This window comes from Syngnathus leptorhynchus, chromosome 13 (genome assembly GCF_054491065.1).
Source record: "Syngnathus leptorhynchus isolate UIUO chromosome 13, UIUO_Slep, whole genome shotgun sequence".
Taxonomy (NCBI): Eukaryota; Metazoa; Chordata; class Actinopteri; order Syngnathiformes; family Syngnathidae; genus Syngnathus; species Syngnathus leptorhynchus.
In genome coordinates this window covers 210941-232590 of record NC_141207.1, presented here as the reverse complement: position 1 = coordinate 232590, position 21650 = coordinate 210941, and the positions used below count along the sequence as shown (strand labels likewise).

The following is a 21650-nucleotide window of genomic DNA, read 5'->3' as shown; positions in this document are numbered from 1 at the left end:
GACACGAGTCCCCTGCTTGACCCCCTCTAGTTGTCACGACTGGCGATGTTGACAAGTGTTCACGTAGTGTACCCGTAGTTGACTTTGAAAATCGCCACCGGATGTGGGAGGGAGGCGAGGCGTTCTACTTGCTCGCACATTGTCTGTGGCAGCAAAAGGGAGCACGGGCTGCTTGTTGGCGAGCAAATCGTGTCCAGACGTCAACATGAGCCCTACAGGTGAGCACACAACATGCGCTGCCGGCGTCTTTGAGCGACCTAGCCTAACCGAACGACCGACCGACCGACCGACCTGTCGGAAGATTCGCGAGCGCAAGTGCGGTTAGCTGGCTCGCCGGCTAGCTAGTTGCTCGATCGTGCTAGCGACTCGCTTCACCCCAAAAGCGAGCGCATGGATGGACAACTAACTTGCTCTTGTCATCTGCTCCGTCCCGCGCAGTAGCTTTTTTCATCTTATTAAGCCCTTTGTACAATTGTAATGATGGAAAAGACGCAATGGCCCCGATTCATAGCTCAGAAATCCACTTTTTATTTTGCTGCGTGAATGCAAAATTGCTGCCACATGATGGTCCGGAGACATTACGATTCCACGGGACCTTAGTGTTGGAAGAGGATGGTAGGGATGTCCCGATCTCCATCTGATTGGCTCCATCTATTCCTATTGTCCGGTGATCGAAGCTCTGCTACATTAACTGACGAGTCGTGCCGATCTTTACGACAACTGACGTCAAGTACCCCATAGTGACGGTTGACGCTAGCTGCCTAATACAAACCTCCGTGGCGAGAATGTCACAAGTGTGGGGGGGAAAACTGTCCTAAAGGTACTTTCAATGTCTTCAACATGGCCATTTCAAGAGGAGCTACATTTAACACCACCAACTCGATTTGTCAACTGAGGACAAACAAGCTGCAGATGGGAATGTTGCTAAAAAGGGAGCACGGGCTGGCTTTTGACGAGCAAATAGTGGTCAGACGTCAACATGAGCCCTACAGATGAGCACACAACGTGTTGCCAAAGCAAAACGACAAACGCTTCCTAAGGCTTGAATAGTGACAGCTTCTTTTCTGAACACCAAGTTGAGGAGCTGTCAAACCGCCCATTAACCTGAACATAGGGTGCTCCCAAGCCAGCAAAGGTCATCTAAACCGAGAAACGTTTTGAAGCCATCCGTTCCCGGCGCATTCAACCGTTGGGCGGCATCATCATCACCTTTGCCGCGTCTTTCAGGTGAGGCGGCGTCGGGCGGCGACGGCGGCGTGTTCCCGGTGAACCGCCTGCGATGGGACCTGAGCGCAGAGCAGATTCTGCAGGCGGCCGACAGGCTGATGGCAGACACCAAGAGGGTCTACGACGCTGTGGGCGCTCAGGACCTGGACGCCGTCACCTTCCAGAACACTGTAAAGGCGCTGGCTGACGTGGAGGTGGACTACACGGGTGCGTGCCCGTCTCGCCGCGACCGCCCCCTCTCGCCGCACTTTCCTTTTCGGGAGTGAAGGAACCCGAAAGCAGACTGCTAACTTTCGGCCTGCACCTCACCGCGATTATAGTCATCGAACAATCGGGCTTTTTAACTTTGCTAACTATTCCAAAAACGGACGTGATTCCAAATTGTCAGTGTGAAAAAGCTACACGCCTAAGTGGGTTGCTAACCATTCCGTCACCGCTCGCCGACAGTTATTTCCCGACGCCAAAGTGGCTTCGAGTTTTCTTGGAAGCGACACAAACATAGGCTGGCTGGCTGCTCGAACAGAGGACCACAGAAATCTGACAAGAGGCTGGAATGCGAGCCTTTTATTTTTGACCGAGTGAGTCTCGCGGCTCTCACACAGCGAGTGAACTGTTTGCAATTCAAGCTCGTGCCTTTTACTGCGCTGTCAATTTGGAATAAAAGCAACCGTGGCTTGGGGCCCGCTGTTGGGAACCTTCCAAGCGCCGCGTCAACACAAACGTGGCCAACGCGGCTTTTGTCAAGCTGCCCGCCTTTGTTAAGGCGTGCAGGAACGCTGAGCCTAACCTGTAAAGATGGCTGACGTCAGCGCTTTGGGCTCAAACGGCAAGCGTGGCATTACGCGTGTTGCTGGCCGGCGCACTCCTCCGAAGGCTTCGCGAGGCTCCCCTTTGGAAAAAAGGTCAACCGGGAACGGGTGGTCGGGCCTCGGTGGTCATGGCTAACAGCTTTGCGTTTCCTCCAGTGGAGCGGAACACACTGGACTTCCCTCAGCACGTTTCTCCCTGCAAGGAGGTGCGAGCGGCCAGCACACAAGCCGACAAACGTCTGTCCGAGTTTGACGTAGAGATGAGCATGAGGGAGGACGTCTACCTTAGGATTGTGGCCTTGCAGGTAGCCACCCACCATCACGTCACCTCGGCCCTCCCCCAGTCTGCTGGCTTAGCGCCGCCGACGGCCCCTGTGCTCTGTGCGCGCAGGACAAGCTGGAGTGCGCCAGCCTGCCCGCCGAGTCACAGCGCTACATGGAGCGCCTCCTGAAGTTGGGCCGGAGGAACGGGCTCCACCTTCCCAAAGACACGCAGGAGGTGCCGGCCGCCGACCGCCTCTCAGCACACACGCGCTGCGGCTTCATCTTGTGCGCGCGTGCGATCGCGTAGGAGATCAAGAGTATCAAGAAGACGCTGAGCACCTTGTGCATCGACTTCAACAAAAACTTGAATGAGGACACCACCAGCCTGAGCTTCAACAGGGAGCAACTGGGTGGGTGAGCGAGCGAGCGAGCGAGCGAGCGAGCGTGTCTCGCTTGTTCCTCTTCTGCTTTTTGCCTTTTCTCTTTTCTCCCTTGCTCCTTCTCTTGATTTTTCTTCCCGCTCCTCTCGCTGCAGGCGGCCTGCCGGAAGACTTCCTGAGCTCGCTGGACAAAGATGGAGAGAATCTGAAGGTGACCCTGAAGTATCCTCACTACTTTCCCACCATGAAGAAGTGCTTTGTGCCTGAAACTCGAAGGAAGCTGGAGGAAGCCTTCAACTCTCGCTGCAAGGAGGTGAGCACCCTTCCTCTGCGGCCAGCACTTTTTGCGCTCTTCTGTCCGTCCGTCCGTCCTTGATGCGGCACCCCGCCCTTGCAGGAGAACTCAGCCATACTGAAGGAGATGATTGCCCTCCGCGCTCGGAAGAGTTCCCTCCTGGGTTTTGGCACCCACGCCGATTTTGTGCTGGAGATGAACATGGTCAAGTCAGCCAAGCGGGTGGCCGTCTTCCTGGGTGAGCGCTCGTCCGTCCGCCTGGCGTCCGCGCCTGGCGTCCGCGCCTGGCATCCGCATGAGGCCCGCTTGGCATCCGCGTCCCCTCTTACTCACGACCCTGCCTGCCGGTCCGTCTCCACAGAGGAGCTGTCCCACAAACTGAAACCTTTGGGGGACCAGGAGCGCCATCTCATCCTCAAGCTGAAGGAGGAGGAGTGCCTCAAGCGGGCGCTGCACTTTGATGGGCAACTGCACGCTTGGGACACGCGCTACTTTATGACGCAGGTGACACCAAAAGTCTTTCAAATGGGGTTCAAAGTCAGCCCCAGTGCCGGACCTGAGATTTCTCAGCCCCCTGACACCGAGCGGTCCTCGCGCTATTTTTCTTGTTTGTGCGGTGGCGGTAGGTGGAGGAGAGCCAGTATGCGGTGGACCAGAACCTCCTGAAGGAGTACTTCCCCATGGATGTGGTGACCCAGGGTTTGCTGGATATCTACCAGGAGCTCCTGGGTCTGACCTTTGAGCTGCTCCAGAGTGCTCCTGTCTGGCACCCCGACGTCAAGGTCTACGTTGTGAAGGACCGCAGCCAGGGCCAGGTGCTGGGACAGTTCTACCTGGACCTGTACCCCAGGTGAGCACATCTGCCGTAGCTGCGGCGGACCGTGAGGTGGCCCACTGACACGCAGCCGGCGCTCTACATTGAGTGAGAGTGATGCCCACGCATGTGCTGTGCTCCCAGGGAAGGAAAGTACAGCCACGCGGCGTGCTTCGGCCTCCAACCCGGCTGCCTCCTAGCCGACGGCCGTCGTCAGATGTCGGTGGCCGCCATGGTGGCCAACTTCAGCAAGGCCACGCTCGCCGCACCCTCGCTGCTGCAGCACGACGAAGTGGAGACCTACTTCCACGAGTTTGGACACGTCATGCATCAGCTCTGTGCGCAGGTGCCGCGTACGCCCGTCGGCAAAATCGCAAAACCCACGCTAACAGTGGCCCCGCCCCGCCCCGCCCCGCAGGCTAACTACGCCATGTTCAGTGGCACTCACGTGGAGCGCGACTTTGTGGAGGCGCCGTCGCAGATGTTGGAGAACTGGGTGTGGGAGAAGGAACCTCTCCGCAGGATGTCCAGACACTATCGCACGCAGCGGCCCATCCCCGAGGAGCTCCTGGACAAACTCATCAAGTCTCGCCTGGCCAACACCGGTCAGTCCAGTCCCTTGTGCGCACGCGCGTATGAAGGCACTTGATGCCATTGCCTGCCCGCAGGACTCTTCAACCTGAGGCAAATCGTGCTAGCAAAGGTGGATCAGGCGCTGCACACGCGCAGCGGCCTGGACCCTGCCGAGGAGTACGCGCGACTCTGCCAAGAAGTGCTCGGAATTCCTGCTTCTCCCAGTGAGTATTTCCACAGAATAAATGATCGAATTGTTACCACTATTCTTATTATTTTTCAATCTTTTATTAGTAAGCATACAGCTTATGTATTGACAGTCTATGTTGCCTTATAAAATTAGATTTGTGCGGCTCCAGACAGGTAAGGTTTTTATTTTATTCGGGCCAATATGGCTCTTTGAACATTTTGGGTTCCCGACCCCCGGTATAGGGAATCGGCTCGGACGGTTATGCTCTTTTCGCCCCCGAGTGTCGGTCAGAACGCAGGAGGGAAGACGTGGTTGAGTTTTAATTGCTTTACTGAATTATTGGCAAAAATAAAGTCAATGAAATACTCTCGGCAAAACACCAAACATGAGTCATCGATCGAGACAACAAAATACATTTGCTGGCGAGCGTTAGTCTCCGTGCCGCTGCGTAACGGCTACTCGTACGATGCGAGGCCAACTTAAAGGAGCGCGGCGGAGCCGCCAATCAAATGGCAGCTCCGCCGCGATCGGACAAACGGCACAACAGTGGACAGTAGTAACAATGAAATGTATATGCTCACACATGTTGCTCACAGCAACATACTCAGTCCATACCAGCAACCTTTAATATGATATGACGCAACCGTGAATTTCAGCAGTAGAAAACAGATGGGATCTTATTTTATATTTTCTAAGCTAATTGAACATTTGGATTTCAGGAGGTCTATTTTTACTTTAATAATATAACAAAATGATTTATGACTTCAGTTGTGTCAACAAATGCCAGATTTGTCCGCGAGCCATAGGTTCCCGACCCCTGCCCTACACCATCAGTGTCCCCACCTCTTCTGATGAAAGTACGTCGGTCGGCACGTGAAAAACTGTCTCTGATAACGCTCTTAGCCAATTCCTCACTTGCCTCAGGCTTGTCCAATCGGCCTGCAGCTGAAGGAGGCCCTAAATTGACATAAAAAATGCCACCCTGGGGAGCCCACCCATCTTGCCCATGCCAAAAAAGGCTACTGGCTACGCGCTGCAACATTGACGTGCTCCAGGTGGTCTGCGTTTTCATGCAGTCGCTGGAAAAGGACGTGCGAGTTGTTGGCTTGTGTTTTCTTTGACGTGTGACCCGCCCACCCACGCTTATACCTGTGCCCGCCCGTCCTCAGACACCAACATGCCGGCCACGTTTGGCCATTTGTCCGACGGCTATGACGCGCAGTACTACGGCTACCTGTGGAGCGAGGTGTTTTCCATGGACATGTTTTATGCCCGCTTCAAACAGGAAGGAATCATGAATCCAGAGGTGAGCCGTGGCACAAATACAGCGTATGCAGGCACAAACACACAACAAGCACACAGAAACAAGATTAATCCCTGACGGGAACCGGCGAGCTTTCTGCCGGATCAATTCCGGTCAGGACACTTCTCCCGCTGGCTGTTCTTTGTAGCGAAATCAAGCTGGGATGTTTAAAAAAATGTCAAGAACTGACAATCTACTTCTTTCGGGTGTGTGCGCTTGTGCGCAGGTGGGCCTGGACTATAGGAAGTGCATCCTGGGCCCCGGCGGCTCTGTGGACGCGGCAGACTTGTTGAGGAAGTTCCTGGGCCGCGAACCCAAGCAAGAAGCGTTCCTTATCAGCAAAGGGCTGCCTCTGGATCTGGAGCCTGCGACGCCGTGTCCATGCTGAGCAAATAAAAGCAACACAAGTGGCTCCTGTCACCCACCGCATGTGCTGTCTGCGTGTCTTTTTTTTCCCCGACGAAAGCAGTGCAGTGAAAAGAACTTGACACCTGCTTTCACTGGAGCCGTCATGAAGGGTAAAGCGACAATGCTGAGTATTCTGACGATTATCCCTAAAAAGACCTATTTTTAAGCAAGTCACGTTTATTTGTAGAGCCCTAAATCACAAGCAGTCTCAAAGGGCTTCACATAGACAAACAATTGACAGCAATTATTCTCAAATCATCCCCTGATCTTGAGCTCCCAAAAGGGCAAGGAAAAACTCAAAATGAGAAACCTTGAGAAGGGACCACACATGGAAGGATCCCCCTCCCTTTCAGGATCACCAGGCTGCAATGGATGTAAAATTGTTAGGTGCGCCAGTGTGTGGATTGGGACATAGAAACTTGTGTTAAGTGTTGATCACAAAAATCCGTATCCTAACACTCTGTACCTCATGAATCCAAAATACACCTCGTCAGGTATCTCCTTTGAACTGAATAGCACGAGCACAGACTCAGTGACACTTTTCTCAACCCCCCTGGTCAACCGCTGTGCAATCTGCACCACATCACACTTCAAACTTGAGGCTCCTCACAAGCTCCTTCATATCCATAGACACTGGAATCCCATATATCACTCCTTTACTTCCTTCTCCTCCCACCCTCGCCACCTTTCCACCACACTCTTCCCAACTACTTGCAGCCTTTGAGCTTAGCAGGCGTATCGTGTTTTTTTTTTGTCAGCCCAGCGCCGCCATATCTGCCTGGCTTCCTTGAAAATATCTAAAGCCTGGGTTCTTTTTGAAGAATTTCCATGCAAACGCTCTCCAAAACGACGTGACCTGTCTTCCGGGTCCCCTCTCACCAGTCTTGCCCCTTCTTCTTCTTCGTTGGGGTTTAACGGCAGCTTGCATCCTATTAGTTGCATTGCCGCCCCTACTTTTTTTTTTTTTTTTTAGTCCGCCGCTTTTGGCCACCCAAACAAACCGTCGGCCGGTCTGTGACGACACGTGCATATCATATCCTCCATTGGTCGGCACCGCGTCGAGCGCGATTCCTATAGGCTGCTCCTTCTTCCTCGGCTAGCAAATGGCCCGCCAGCCGAGTGACAAACGGCGCCATTGTCAAACTGCTTCCGTTAGTGTGTGTTCGCCCAAATCAAACCTGAACCTAAAATACGAGAGGCTACTGCACTATTTTCATCCTGTCTTAGCCGATGCGCGAGTGACACACCGAGTCGAGGAGGCTTCGCGTTAACGCGGCTCTCGTTACGGCGCGCTAGTCGCAACGGTTTTCGTTTGTTTGCTTGTTTTATTTGATTTGTCTTGTGCGAAAGAGTCCGTCGACGATGAGCTGCCCGATCAACCCCCAAGCTCCCCCGGCTGCTGCTGCTGCTGCTGCTGCTGCTGTGTTCCACCAGGTCCTCAGTTCTTCAAACTTGAAAGGAAGGTGAGCGAGCGAGCGAGCGAGCGAGCGAGCAAACTTTCCTGTCAGCTGATATGATGACGTCGAAGCGTGAGCCTCACTCTCCCCACGCGAATGTTGTGTTGTAACATTGAGCTTTTTCTCTCTTGAATGAACGCCGGAGGGAATAGGCAGACCTGCATGTGAATTCTGCTCGAGTCTTCCCCGTTTTCTAAACTCGCGCAATGTTAAGCGTTTTAGACTGTCCTCATTTCAAGCAAATTGTAATTCGGAACGGCCGTCCCTTGCTCCAAGGGTGCAAGCAAGCAGTCGCATTTGCCGGTGGAAGCAAAAGCCTGACCCTTGTTTTTGTCCGGGTAGACCTGTGGGAAGGTCCTTGGCGGCGCTTAGCTTCCCCAAAGCCAGAACTTGTTTGTGGGATGGTCGACCCGCCGGGGAGAAGCTCTGCATCCAGCTGTGCTCTCGCAGGTAAGACTGAATTTTGCTGTCTTCCTAACGAGATGGCGTCGGCCAGCTTTGGAGTTGAGCTCCATCGTATGCGCCAGCCAATATGTTGCCCTGCGATCATTTTTAGGTCTGACGTCTATTAGACGTCTATATGCTAACTAGACGTCTTGGCTAAAACACATCTAAAAGTGTAGATGTCTATAGCATCCACATCTTTTAGATGTCTACGGGATAGACTTCTATCAGCCAATATAATCTTAGACGTCTATATGTGAAAGTTTTTCTTAGACCTTTATTGAGTAGACGTTCGAATGTTGTCACCCGGTCAGCCAGCATCTGCGTGGCTTCACTTGCACGTGCGTGTGGTAGAATGTAAACAGCCGCCATGCCATGACCATCGAGGAGAACTCCCGTGGTGAATAGAACGGCCGTCGGTTTATGAAAAGTGTTTCTCGGAGAGGGCCGCAAGACTCTTTCAACACCGTGACATCAGTACACCGACGTTTATTGACGTAGAAACAGAGACCATCTCCCTTTGATTTTCCGGAGAGCTGGTCATACAATCTACAAGTAGACGTATGGTTAAAATGAATAATGATTGTTTGAAATTCTCTACAGTATTTATACAGCTGGTTCAGACATTGAATTTCAAAATATGATCATATTTAATGTTTTTAATTTAGATGTCTATTTTAGGTCTATAGCGTAACCAATTTTAGAAGTCTAAATGAGGTCTTTACGAGACCAGACGTCTAATAGATGTCTATGGCTGACAGGGTACCTCCTAGGAGTGAGATGTTCCAGCCATGGAAGCATGTGCTATTTGAAAGTCGAACGCACTCAGCAAAGGCCTTCTTTGATATGTTTTCCCGCCGTTCATATTGGTTAGTAAAGCTCTTCTCTGGGCTTTGCTGAATGTTTCACTTTTTAGACACTCAAATATGTGTGTGTGTGTGTTTAGAATGCCCCGCCTCCTGCTCCACGAGAAAGCTTTTCGTCTGGCTAAGCGTCACGTGGGCCGATGCGAGACGTCTGACGTGCACTGCTTCTTCCTGGGCTCTGCGACCGTGGATGCAGGTCAACGCCGATCCAAAGCCCTTCGAGTGGCTGGCTGGGGAGAGAGAGAGAGACAAGTCCAGCTTGGTAGCAAATGCGCGGATGCTTTGTTCTCCGGTGTACCCAGACGAGGGCGGTGTGACGGTGACGCTGGACCGCTTCGATCCGGGTCGAGAGCGGGCTGGCGACTCGGACCGCGTTCCCACCACAGCGCTGCCGGGCGACGTCCTGGTTCCTTGTTTGTTCACCGGCCAGAAGAGCTCCGACGACCTGGTCCAATTGAAGGCCGAGCTGAAACGCTCCATCTCTGTAAGTGTCAGCTGGCCGTCGCGCAGCCAAAATCCAAACAATTTGCTTTCCTTTGTTTGAAAGAGAAAAGACTGTACAAAGACGAGCGCCAAGCACGGCAAAGGATATGAAAGACACGGCTGAGTTTGACGTGTGTGGGTGGCGTCAGGCCTTGCAGGCTCACGTGAGCGGCCGGCAGCCCCTGGAGCTGAGCCAGTTGCTGAAGGTGAAAGGCCGCATCAGCTGCCTGCCGCGGGGAGACGCGCCATCCTACCACCTGGCCTGGTCATCCGTTTGTCTGTCCGTCTGCTTGGATGTCCACCCGCTTCGCCCCGTCCCCATCATCCCCACCGCACTGCTCAGGAGTCTGAGCGGTGCAATGGGCCGCCGGCGAGGGTGAGGCCGCCGCCGAGCGCGCCTGGCCTACTGGCTCGCCGGCCTACTGGCTCGCCGGCCTACTGGCTCGCCGGCCTACTGGCTCGCCGGCCTACTGGCTTGCCGGCCTACTGGCCTACTGGCTTGCCGGCCTACTGGCTTTCCGGCCTACTGGCTTTCCGGCCTACTGGCTTTCCGGCCTGGGTTCCAAGGAGCGTGTCATGTGCGTGTCTGCAGGTTTGTCACCATGGATGAGAGCAGGAAGTTGCTGCTGCTGCTGGAGTCTGACCCCAAAGCTTCCAAACTGCCGCTGGTGGGCGTGTAAGTCTGGCTCATGCAGACGGTGCCATTTGTGCCAAGGACTCGAGGGTGCCGCTCCCTGTTTCAAATTGTCTAACGTAAATACGCACGGGACACGATGGCAAGACTGGGCTCGCGCCAGTGTGGTAAATACGCACGGGACACGATCCAAACCCACAACCGCGGAGCCATGCTTTCCAAGTTGTAAAGGAACCGCCAATCCTTTCCTTGTGTCACTTTGAAATGCTGCCCTGGTTATCTGATGAAATGGAGAAAAAACAACTGATAGCTTGATGGGTTATTCAAATCATTTGGACGTATTCCATCAGTGTCGTCATGATCTTCATTCCATGTTTTTTCCCTTTGCGTGGCAGCTGGCTGAGTGGTGTGACTCAGGTGTCCAACCCTCTGGTGTGTGCCTGGTGTCTTAGGTTCCTCTTTGGCTGCACCCTCCAGGACAGGTTGGTGACGGTGCGGGAGTTCGGCCGCTTGCCTACTATTTATTACTTTGTCTTCCGCCGCCACTTTTTGCTCGTGTGCCTGTCAGAGTTGTGTCGGAGGACAACGCCTTCCTGCTGGCCATCTTCGCCTCCCCGCGTGCGGGCCCTGCCTTCTTCCAGGTTCGACCTAGGCCCGCCGCCGCCGCCGCCGCTGCTGCTTCCGCTCTGCCGGACTGCCAGCTGCTGAGCGCCTCAGGGTGCGTGACGCTCGACCAGGTAATTGAAGAGGAGGAGATTGCGCGAAGGCCTGCAAGGTGACAAGCAACTGGTTGTCAGCAGGGTCCAGCGGTGGAAGGTCAGACGTTGGATTTTGAGCTGATAGCCGAAGGTCACGTCCGCCAAGTCCAAGTGTTCCAAGACGCTCAAAGCTCCTTGAGCAGGTGAGATTCGGAACTGTTAATGGCTGGAGCTCCTCCGAGGCCATGGCAACTAGGATACGCGCCTCAGGAGCTAGTAAATGCTAAAAACCCTCGTTGTTAGCGACGGTCCTCTGAGGGTGGCGGGACCGTGCGTCGGCAAGCAAGATTCCGGCGCGGAGGCCAACGAGTGGTCGCCGCGGCCTTCGCCTCTGCCCCACCTCTCTGCGCAGCGGGTAGGTGGGGCGTTTGAACCGCTGTTTGTGCCGTGTTCCTGCTCAGGCGACACCTGGTCTTTCTTTTCAGGCTCCTGCGGTCCAGCCGGCGGTTCCGGAACTTTCCGTATTGATGGATGACTGCGTGGGCGGCGATGGGGAGCGTGCTCCTCCTCTCCTCTATAGCACCCCCAAACCCCAGGCCCTTCACCGCCTAAAGCTCTGCGCCCCTCCCGGGCCACGTGATCCTCGGCTTTGTTTTCCTTCAGGCCCGAGCGCCGGGTCGCCCCCCTGTATGATGTGCCCCTCTCATGTGGTGAAATCATGCGACGCCCACCAGCAAGACCAGCAAGACCAGCAGCTTCGCCTCCTGCAGGCTCAGGTAACAGCAAGCCACTCCCTGGACCGGACCATCCCTGTGTTGTGTCGCGCCGGCTGATGACATCACGCTTTGAACTCACCCTTTTCTCGGTGCCTTCGCACGGCCTCGTGAAATCGGTTGCGGCTGCTTCCGCCGCCTTCTGGAGGATTGGAGAGCATTTCCAGAGGCGCTGCGCATCCTAGTCGTCGTCGGCGCGCTGCTGAAGCTTTACCGCAGAAATGATGCGTGCGCTGGCTGTTCTGTCCGCCGTCACTCTATTTTTCTATTCAGTTAGTTTTGGGTCGTCCAGGTCCAGATGCTGCTGGCAACTCAGGGGGCCCAGCTGACCTACAAGACCGAGACCTCCTGTGCCACCACCACCACCAGCGTCGCCGTGGCAACAGGTGAGGCACGACTTGACTCATGCATTTTGATGTCTTGATTTTTTTTTTTTTCTCCCCACTTTTCCCCAGGCACCAGTCTCCTTTGGGGCTGTGGGACTCCACCTCGCCCCTTGATCCCGCCCTCGAGGAAAAGCGAGGTCGCGGGCCAGGAGTCCGACTTCTGCGGCCAACGCACGCACGTACGTGATCCTCATCAGGGTGGCGAGCGAGGATGTTTTAGTTTCATTAACCTTTCGGTCGACATGTAACATCAAAGTTTCATGGACTGGCCTGACTCAGTTCAAGAACTGTTTTACATCAGGTTCCTGTAACATTAAATGCATTTTAATACAATATATACATTTCAAATACATCACATACATTGAATACAATTAAGCAACATTAAAGGTTTTAAAATACGCCACCTCAATGCAAGAAGCATCATATCAAAGCTCGATGAAATAAAAATACTCACTGAACAAGGCAAACGGCATCTTCTCATCATTACAGGATCGTGGCTCTCTCCTACCATACCAGACTCGTTCATCTCCAAAGACAATTATCAACTACACGGAAGAGACCGACCAAATAAAGGTGGTGGTATTCTACTACTAGTAAATCAATCATACACACACAGTAACCGGGGGATCACAATAGAAAGTGAAACAATGCAACTGGTCATCAGCTATACCAACCAACATGCAATCACAGTTATTGCCAGTTACAGGCCACCAAACACAAACCCCACAGACTACACTAAAAATCTATCCAATATTATAAAAACAAAGGACGACCTGAACTTAGACTACAAAGACTGACTGAGGTGAGCGGCGGTGGGTGGCGGTATTGGCCAGCGGAGGGGGGCTTATTTCAAGCCATCGAGCTACCATTAGTGGCTGCTCATACTTGAAAAAGGACTATGCCCCAAAATGAAAGCCATTTACCTACCATCCGTATTGCTTCCGTGGAAGATGTTTGATCTGTGGAGTGGCCGCCACTCCATCTCATGCTCATGTGCCTGACATGTCCCCTTCAGTCTGGGCCCAGCGGTTGCCTGCAGGAAGCCATGAGGAAGGACGGCAACGGAGCCCAAGAGGCCACGAGCATGACGTCGCAGCGACACAGGTACGCACATCCTCGTCCTCTGTGGGATTTGCTTGACATTTTCAAGGGGATCCCTTTGGGCGGGCCACTTTTGGGACGCTTCTCTTTAGGACTCTTTTGAAGGACTATGAGCCATTGAAATTGTCTTTGGGGGGAGGGCTCACTTTTGGACCTTTTTGTGGCGTTTGATGCTCACGTTTGTGAGGTTTGACTTTTGAGTTACTGGACTGAACCAAATGCTGCCCTCGGGGGGGGGCGCTTATCCTGTATGCTTTGGAATTTTTCCTTTTGAAAGACAGCCATTATGGAGTCAATGACGCAAATTAGTTAGCAACTTGGGGAGAATGTTGAGTACTTCAGAAAACATTGAAACGTGTTTGCCAGTGCAAAATGATTCCTCCATGTCAGGAGCTTTTTTTTTTTTGATGCTCGGAAAATGCTAACAGTAGTAATTTCCCTTTTGGAGCGTTGGACTTATGCAGCCTTTGACTTTTGGAACTGTTGAGACTCTTTTGGGATCCTGTACTTTGAGACTTTCGAGACTCGAGGTGTTGGACTTGAAGTAAAAAAGTATTTAGTCAGCCACCAATTGTGAAGGTTCTCCCACTTGAAAGATGAGAGATGACTGTAATTTTCATCATAGGTACACTTCAACTATGAGAGACAAAATTAAAGAAAAATGCCATTGTCTGATTTTTAAAGAATTTATTTGCAAATGATGGCGGAAAATAAGTATTTGGTCAATAATGGCCTGGATCTGGGGCGCCACACGAGCTCTCACCCTGTGGAGTCAAAATGATCACAAGAACGGTGAATGAAAATTCCAGAAAAACCAGCCTGGACATGTACTGGCTTCTGCAGGATTTGAGTCCCTGGCGACATAGTGTGTTACTGATGGTAGTCGTTACTTTGCTCTCTGTAGGTCATTCACTCGGTCCCTCCGTCTTTTTCTGGAATTTTTGTGTTTGACCGTTTGGACCGGTAGACTGTTTAACTTTGGCCGCTCTGTGTGGCAGCTCAACCCCCCCATCGGTATCGGGCATGGACCCGAACGTGACGACGGCCATTTCGCCGGAGTGCCTCAAGCGCTCGCCGGCGGCCGGCCCCGTCGAGCTCTGGCTGTCCAGCAACATGTCGGTGGCCACAGTCAAACACGTGCAGCGTTTCGGCCTCCTGGGGGGCCCCGCCCAGCTGATTGAGGAGACGATAGCCCACGGCGATGAGGAGGCCACGTATGGAGGCCCGCCGTGTTTGGCCCGGGCAGTTGGGGACGATTCGGTGGGCAATGTCTTGGACATCAGCCGCCTCAGACAGCTGCCCAAACTCTTCTGACATCACTTCCATGTTGCATTTTAATTTAATAAAGAGCTTTGCATTTAAAAGGGCCGTGTTTTCCTTATCGAGCGCTCACAATTCCAAGGCTGCCAACCGTTGACAAGAAAATGAGGGCAGAGCCCGAATTTCTCAGTGAGATGACAAGGGTGACTTCTCACTACGGTGCAGTCATAAGAAGAATATGAGAGACCCTAATCCTTGCTTCGGATAAGAGAATGTAGTTGTGGCACTTTGTTGGATACCTCTGACAAGTGCTGAAGAGCAACCAGTGGTGGCTCTAGTCATATACTGCCTCACTCAGGTTGGCACGCTGGAAAAGTACTCATTAGCGTCTCCGCCCCTCACATGCATTGTGTTGAATTGCTTATTCATGCAGGTCACAGTTAGAGTAGCACGGTTTACAAAAGATTGATTTGGTTAACCCTGTAAATTTTTGATGACCGTCATTGAGCACAAGCATTCAGTAGTTCAAAGCAAATGTACACATCTCTGTTTTTAATTTGTTAACGCTGTATATTTTTCATGTTCACTCGAATAAAGCGCACCTAAATATTTTTGGTTTGGTCAAATCCTTCCACGAACCTGCTTCCAAAAAACTGCACTGACAAATTTGTTTTTGTTGCACGTGAAAGAAGTTTGACTCTGGGTCTGTTCCATCAAACGTTTTACTTCCTGCTTGTTGAAATATTCTCATAGCTGTTAATCAAAATGAAAATAAAGAAAGATGGAGTCAAAGGGGGGAGGACATGCAAATGGCTAACTACGGCCAGGCCACGCCAGGAAGGACCAGACCGGAAACTGATCGGGTGTACGTGCAGAGACCTGATCGGGAACTTTGACCTTTGAGGTAATGTGTTAGGAGGAGGTGACTAGGCCAAACGGGTTGTGAGGTGTTGTGGTCTTCAACTGGTGATGTTGGTCCACTTTAGCGCTGTGCTATGTATGCAAATCCAGTCCCGTATGCGTCTTCACTCGCCAGCTCGCATGTCTCTTGGAGAATGAGGAGCCCAAACTTTGATATTCGTCATCGGAATGGGCGGAGGGGGGGGGGGGGGGGGTCTTCTCTGTTGGTAGTGAGCTGAGGTTCGGCTTTTTGAAGCTTGGCTGCTTCGATTGTGCAGTGTTGAACTTTTCAAAACCTCTCAAATTGGTCTGACTGAAAACGGCGACCTCAGCATGCAAGTATCATCAATCTTTTTGGGGTCATTTTTCACAAAATAAATATTTTGTAGGTTCAGCAGCTGATGAAAATGACACGCACTTTCCAAATACACGACAGAAAGCTCGGTCGTGTCAGCTCTCGTTCGGCTTTCGAGTCCTCGTGAATTTTACAGTCACGAGTCAACAGCCTTCATCTTTGAAAATACGTGAGTGTTTTTCGATAAAAAGTCTTAAGTGCTGAAGTTGCGCGGTGGCCATCTTTGCTTTGATTGCCAGGATTACAAAAAAACACTTGACAGCAGTTTTGTCCTTGAGTTATTGAAAATGGACTTGGACATAAGTCTCAGTGTGAAGATGAGCACGGTGTGATGAGAGGTAACTATCAGCTTACGCGAGGTGAAGCTAGTTCTGGCACATTGAGACCCGAACTCGACGACGGCCCCGAAGGAGGTTGCGTGAAGAGGAAGTGAGACGGTATGGCCGTTGAGGTGAGTGCGGTATTGGGAACGCTGCGTAGCGTCAGGCAGACTTTGGGTTTGCATCTGTCTGGCCCTGTAATGGAGGGAGTTTGACAACCCGCGACATATGAGCAGCGCCTCCGTGCCTGGTGCCAAAGCTGAGCGCTGTCGGTCGGTCGGTCGGGCTTTGCGTCGGTCAGGCCCCGCCCGTGGTTGGCACAGCTGCCGGCGCCCCCTGGTTAGTCAGGTCCCGTGGTGGAGACGGACCCGTGGGGGCCGTCGGCGGGCGGCACCACGGCCCCTCCCTCGGGTTCATCCTGCCCCGGGGAGGCCCCCCTGGCACTGAGCGAGGCAGTGGTGGTCTCGGGCGAGGCGCTTTGGGTGTCGTGTCCCGGGTGGTTCTTGCGCAGGTGCTGGTTGAGGATGGCCTGGAAAGGGAAGCTTTTGGCACACAGGCGGCACGTGAAGGGTTTGTTGCCGGTGTGTTTGCGGATGTGGTACTCCAGCTGATCCTTGCGCGTGTACTTCTTCCCACACAGGCGGCATACGAAGGGCGTGATGCCCATGTGCAGACGCATGTGGCGGTCCAGACTTCCCTTCTGGTTGAACGACTTGCAGCAGTAGATGCAGGTCAGTCGCGGGTTGTAGCGGAACCAGCGCTCTCCCACCGGGTCCCTGGCGTAGTCCTCGTACGACCCCGCCGCCTCTTCGCCCTAGCCCCCGGACAAACCTGAGTCAGTCGCAACCTCTCCAAAAAAACCTTTTTGCTTTTTTAGTTGCAGTATCATCATGAGCAATCTCGTGCATGCCATGGAAAACTAAAAATACTTGCAGGAGGACATGATGAGCTCAAGCAACACCTGGATATTCTGGGTTTACCCGAATGCCTGCGTAATCTCACAACTGCGTGAAAGTGCCAAATCTGCCTGTTTCCGTCCATCTCAGGGGGTGTCCATTTTGCCAAATAAGTTTGCTCTGAGAAACTGATGTCATCTTCAGCCGACAGCAAGTGGTATGTATAATGGCCGCCTACTGAGATGGAGCTCCAAAAGGCAACGTTTCAATTTGTGCCCGACACATAGAACCGATTACTGTCTAGGAAACTTGACATGCCCTTGAAGCAGGCCAAGACCTTGTGTAAAAGATAAATAATGCCACCTTGTGGCAACTGTGCCAAAATGTTGTGTGACGTCATGTGACCTGGGAGTTGGCATGTCGCGGCTTTTGGCTTCTGCTGGGAGATTCGCTTTTGGCTCGTTGACGCTCAGCGGGGATGACGATGCTGCCTGAGGGACTGTACACACGCACAAACAGGCGTGCCTCAATACAGGCAAACATGCGCCGCCGCCGCCGCCACTATCGCCAAGGCACGGCTCACTCACCTGTCAGTGTCACAAAGGCCGCTGGAGGGCCGAGCCCCTACCGAGGCCTCGGCACCAGCACCTCCCCCTTCGTCATTTGGGCCCGAGGCACCTCGGCTGTGCCCCGCCCCGATCCGCCGCTCCGTCCACTCCGTCTTGATGGAGAGTCCACCGGCGGCATAGTCAGCCTCGCCACCCGTCTCCACGTACCACTGGCCAGCCCTGTCAACGCGGAGGACCGCTTGTCCGCGGTGTCGAGCCGACGGGCTGCGCTGAGCCGAGGGGCTGCGCTGAGCCGAGGGGCTGCGCTGAGCCGAGGGGCTGCGCTGAGCCGACCGGCTGCGCTGAGCCGACCGGCTGCGCTGAGCCGACCGGCTGCGAAGTGCCTCCTCTTCCCGGGCGGGCGCCTCCAGGCCGCGGGCTAGCGGTGCCGATGCCTCCCGCTCGGCCAGTAGGCGATCGGGATCAGCCGGGCCGATCTTAAGGTGGATGCCCTCCAGGATGTGCGTGCAGTGATCGATGACTTCCTGCATCTGCAGAAAGCTGGCGGCCGTCAGGTAGCTGATGATGTCACACAGCTGCAGGCGCAGGCGTCCCGTGTAGCAAAAGCCCAGAAGCTGCTCGAAGACGGACGCGTTGCGGATCACTGTCAGCGACACGGTGCTCATCTGGCTTAGGGACATGTGATCCCGGAAGTAGGGCGAACTAGCAGCCAGGACCACCTTGTGGGCCCGGAAACTCTGGCCCTGAACATGGACCACGATGTCGCACAGCCGCCCTTGGACCCGCAGTTGGTTGAGGTGGGATAGCACCGAATTGCTGAAGTCCGGGACGTCCAGCTGAATGCTGGCCGAGCGCTCCATGGCGCCACGTGCCTGGCCCTTGGTCCGGCCTACGTCCGGCCCCACCGCCTGCAGGAATTCTGCAAACAACAGGACATGTAGACAACATGAGTAAACATTCAACTGTCCTGCTTGTCAGCCCAAAACCAACCCAAAAAAGTTACGATTTGGGGGGGGGGGGTTGTTGTTCTCTCCATTTGACAAGAGCGCGCAAAGCACACGCAATCTGCTTGGCACAATGAGCGGATAGCCTATCAGTGTCCTCCCCGGTGAATTCAAGCAAGGAGCTCGTGGCGCTCCTCCGTGCTTTTGCTTTTCTCCTGGCTACTTAACATGCAGTCAGCACCTAGTGCAGCTGGATCACGTCAGAACGTGTCCAAATGTTCTGTCTAGCAAGTTGGAGGGAGGGAAGGAGGGCTACGCTCCGCGTGCACACGTGAAAGGAATCATATGTTCGGACGTACATCTTTTGCAAGAAGAGTAGGCGCGCCAAGTACTCACGATGTGGCGAGTCTCCCACGCCCTCCACGGTGATGGTCAGCTGCTGCGTGACGTCACACAGGAGGGCTCCCTGTTCGATCCAGTGAGCGGGTGTTCCACAACCATCAGAACTTCCGCTCAGCTAACATGCTAGCGTCCGTCGGTGGGCTCGCCGGAACCTCCGCGGACGGAGCGTACATCACCAGGGTAGTTCGGCTCTGCTGTTCTATTCCCTTCGTGCCCCCGAGACAGACGCTGGCCTAGTCAGCTTCAAGGCCTCCGCTCCGCTCCGCTGCTGGCTGTCATTTAGCTTCGGCGTTCACGCTCGCTTCTGATGCCCCGGCCGCCAAGGCGGCTGGCTGTTCGTCATCCTGCTACCGGACGCTGCACCGCCGAACTGAGGAAGAAGAGGTAGGCGGATGCCATAGCGGCATGCTGGAAGATGAAGTTCGTGCCTCGGAAGGCGGCCGCCCTCCCTACGCCTCACGCACTACAACTCCCGGCGTGCATCTGGAGCACAGGCCAACAAGACGTGGAAATGGGAAGTGTAGTGTATTGCCTTTCAAAAAATGTGCGTGCGTGCGTGCGTGCGTGCGTGCGTGCGTGCGTGAGAGAGAAACAGAGGTTGCTCTCAAGTTTTTTCCAACACTGGTCTGGATCTTTTAAATGTGAGGAGCCACGAAGGTCAGACAATTTGATAAAAAGAGTCGTTTTCTATTAGAATTTTTTATGAAGTGCTAATGAGGTTACGGACACGATGACAGCACTTTACCATGGGAACGCTCCAATTACATCACATCGGGACTCGGAAAAGTCGAGTGACTGGCTGCGAGGGGAATGACAAAACAAGGAGCGTCTTGAAGCGTCAAACGCTTCAAGACGCTGACAAAACCACATTGACAAAATGAGTTGCGTAACAAGATGGGCCAAAAGCTGTGCAAGATTACGAACGGCTCACGAGGTTGAAGAACGCTCTCAAAGTCTAAAGTGGACTAACGGGACAAACTCCCATGCGCTAGGGAAGGCAGAGGTCAAATTGCTCAGGTCGGGACCGGATGCAGAGGCCAAGGGCGGCCAAGCTTGGGCCAAGGCGGCCTTTCAGCAGGAGGACAAGGTGGGCCGGATCGACGGGGGCGCCTCCTCGCCGTCAGGGCGCGGGAAGTTCTCCGAGCGGCTGAGGCCAACGTCGTGCGGGCGGGCTGATCCGCACAGCAGCGTCTGCAGAAAGCCGCGGCGCATCTCGTGGCTGGTCAGCGTGTAGATGAGCGGGTTGGTGGCCGAGTTGAGGACGGCCAGGGCCAGGAACCACTCGGCTCGGTAGAGGACGGCGCAGCCGTGCGCGCGGCAAGCGGCATCCAGCAGCAGCAGCACAAAGAGCGGTGCCCAGCAGGCCATGAAGCAGCTCAGCACCACCACCACCGTCCGGAGCAGCGCCATGGAGCGCGAGGCCAGCTGGCGGCTGTGGCGCCTGCGCACCAGGGCGTAGATGCGGGCGTATAGCGCCACAATGGCCATCAGGATGACGCTGAAGACACTGGTGCAGAAGAGGATGTAGGTCTTGTGGTAGAGCGGCAGCACGGTGGAGCAGCAGTCCAGCCGCCCGATGCAGTTCCAGCCCATCAGGGGCAGGCTGCCCAGCACGCCCGCCACCATCCACACGGCGCTGATGAGCGGGAAGACACGGCTGGCACGCCCACCCCCGTCGTGAACCTTCATCTTCACCATGGTGAGGTGGCGCTCCACGGCGATGGCCAGCAAGCTGAACACAGACGCTGCCAGCGCCACAAAGACCGAGCCCTCGCGCAGGAACCACTGGGTGGGCGTCAGGCGGTAGGTGTTGGCGCCCGACAGGAGGATGTTGGCGCCGTACACCGTGCCCGCCAGGAGGTCCGACAGCGCCAGGTTGCCCAGGAAGTAGAACATGGGCTTGTGGAACTTCTTGGTCCTCCAGATGGTGGCCAGGACCAGTAGGTTCTCCAGGACAATCAGGCAGCACACCGCCAGGAAGACCGCCGAGTCGGCCTTCAGGCCCGAGGCGCCGTCTCGCGCCCGGAGCTTGCCCGTGTAGTTGTAGTGCCTGGCGATCAGGCCAGATAGGACGGGGTCGGCCATGGCGCCGCTTTCCCCTCCTCCTAAGCCCTACCTGTTGCCGAGCGACGCTGTCGTGTCGCCTTCACTGCGGAATGACCGGGTCCCGCTGCATCCTGATCGACGTGCAAGAAGACGCCGGGCCGAACGGGATCTGACCGCTCGTGATCCACTTTCGAGCAAAGTCGAGACAAGTGGCAATCGAGAGATAGATGCCAAAATGACAAAGGAGAGTTGACAAAAAGAGAGTGGACAAACTTCCCGCAAAGAAAAAAAAGTTCCCACCGGTCAGACTTTAGCAGGGAGACGGAGGCGATGACCGGTGAAAGAGACGTGCCTTGTTGTTGTTGTTGTTGGTTTTTCTCCAAACTGAAAGTGACCTATGGTGCAAAAAGTAGCGCAAGATGCGCCATGACGTCACGCCCAGCAAGCTTTCAAAGGACGTAAAAGATGCAGTCTTCTTTTTCCCTTTCGCTTGATGCTCGGGGAGAGAAAATGCGCAGGCGGCAGCCTCACCGCTTCACATGCGAGCGCAAGCGTGAGCGAGCTGCGTGCACACGCACACTGAAGGGGGCTGGCCTCAATTGCATCAATCTTCATTGTCTTTTTCAGACGATGCCTACAAGCCTCCATTCAGTATTTGGCATGTCAAATTTCTCATTGAGTAAACGTGTGATTGTTGAAAATATGGTGAATAGCAAACAAATTGCCTCAAGATGGGATGAGAATACGTGTGCTAAAAGGAGTTGACTCCAGGCTCTCGCTTTGCCAATGGTGCCACCCGACACTCAGAGCGTAGTTGGACACGTGAGTAAACCTGTACGCTCAGTTTGCTCCT

At 54.1% G+C, this 21650-nt stretch overlaps 4 protein-coding genes across 6 annotated transcripts; 2 read left to right on the top strand and 2 right to left on the bottom strand.

Annotated features, from left to right (window-relative positions):
• The first annotated feature begins 59 nt into the window (after positions 1-59).
• On the top strand, positions 60-6279 carry thop1 (thimet oligopeptidase 1). 2 transcript variants are annotated; one of them, XM_085928736.1, is made up of 14 exons: positions 60-218; positions 1228-1434; positions 2193-2341; positions 2428-2535; positions 2608-2710; positions 2836-2993; positions 3078-3213; positions 3337-3479; positions 3602-3825; positions 3934-4135; positions 4208-4394; positions 4458-4586; positions 5722-5858; positions 6082-6279. In XM_085928736.1, exons 1-14 carry the CDS (start codon positions 206-208, stop codon positions 6241-6243), a joined length of 2058 nt encoding a protein of 685 aa, XP_085784862.1. In that variant the 5' UTR covers positions 60-205; the 3' UTR covers positions 6244-6279. The 2 variants fall into 2 exon arrangements, with proteins under 2 accessions (XP_085784862.1, XP_085784863.1); XM_085928737.1 differs by lacking the exon at positions 60-218 and adding an exon at positions 958-992.
• A 996-nt stretch (positions 6280-7275) lies between these two features.
• On the top strand, positions 7276-14886 carry stil (STIL centriolar assembly protein). 2 transcript variants are annotated; one of them, XM_085928203.1, is made up of 16 exons: positions 7276-7726; positions 8063-8170; positions 9111-9226; positions 9333-9514; positions 9663-9889; positions 10106-10189; positions 10543-10629; positions 10716-10884; positions 10945-11048; positions 11149-11260; positions 11331-11621; positions 11911-12004; positions 12074-12183; positions 12494-12577; positions 13020-13108; positions 14104-14886. In XM_085928203.1, the coding sequence occupies exons 1-16, from the start codon at positions 7626-7628 to the stop codon at positions 14417-14419; spliced, it is 2274 nt and encodes a 757-aa protein (XP_085784329.1). In that variant the 5' UTR covers positions 7276-7625; the 3' UTR covers positions 14420-14886. The 2 variants fall into 2 exon arrangements, with proteins under 2 accessions (XP_085784329.1, XP_085784330.1); XM_085928204.1 differs by having other exon boundaries at positions 7277-7726; positions 10948-11048; positions 14104-14885.
• On the bottom strand, positions 13775-19241 carry zbtb37 (zinc finger and BTB domain containing 37). Its single transcript, XM_085928205.1, has 4 exons — positions 18746-19241; positions 17424-18324; positions 17242-17335; positions 13775-16754 (listed from the first exon to the last, which is right to left on the bottom strand). Exons 2-4 carry the CDS (start codon positions 18263-18265, stop codon positions 16281-16283), a joined length of 1410 nt encoding a protein of 469 aa, XP_085784331.1. The 5' UTR covers positions 18266-18324; positions 18746-19241; the 3' UTR covers positions 13775-16280.
• A 581-nt stretch (positions 19242-19822) lies between these two features.
• s1pr1 (sphingosine-1-phosphate receptor 1) lies at positions 19823-20836 on the bottom strand. The gene has a single exon (XM_085928539.1). It carries the CDS (start codon positions 20834-20836, stop codon positions 19823-19825), a length of 1014 nt encoding a protein of 337 aa, XP_085784665.1.
• Positions 20837-21650: the final 814 nt, after the last annotated feature.

Coding starts and splice junctions, on each gene's coding strand:
- thop1 (XM_085928736.1), top strand. Junction 3,826..3,933: donor TACCTGGACCTGTACCCCAG/GTGAGCACATCT, acceptor CTGTGCTCCCAG/GGAAGGAAAGTACAGCCACG. Junction 4,587..5,721: donor CGGAATTCCTGCTTCTCCCA/GTGAGTATTTCC, acceptor GCCCGTCCTCAG/ACACCAACATGCCGGCCACG.
- stil (XM_085928203.1), top strand. CDS start 7,626: ATGAGCTGCCCGATCAACCCCCAAGCTCCCCCGGCTGCTGCTGCTGCT. Junction 10,630..10,715: donor GGCTGCACCCTCCAGGACAG/GTTGGTGACGGT, acceptor TGTGCCTGTCAG/AGTTGTGTCGGAGGACAACG. Junction 12,578..13,019: donor AAGAGACCGACCAAATAAAG/GTGGTGGTATTC, acceptor TGTCCCCTTCAG/TCTGGGCCCAGCGGTTGCCT.
- zbtb37 (XM_085928205.1), bottom strand. CDS start 18,265: ATGGAGCGCTCGGCCAGCATTCAGCTGGACGTCCCGGACTTCAGCAAT. Junction 17,336..17,423: donor GGCCTTTGTGACACTGACAG/GTGAGTGAGCCG, acceptor GCGTGTGTACAG/TCCCTCAGGCAGCATCGTCA. Junction 16,755..17,241: donor CGCGACATGCCAACTCCCAG/GTCACATGACGT, acceptor TCCGGGGGCTAG/GGCGAAGAGGCGGCGGGGTC.
- s1pr1 (XM_085928539.1), bottom strand. CDS start 20,836: ATGGCCGACCCCGTCCTATCTGGCCTGATCGCCAGGCACTACAACTAC.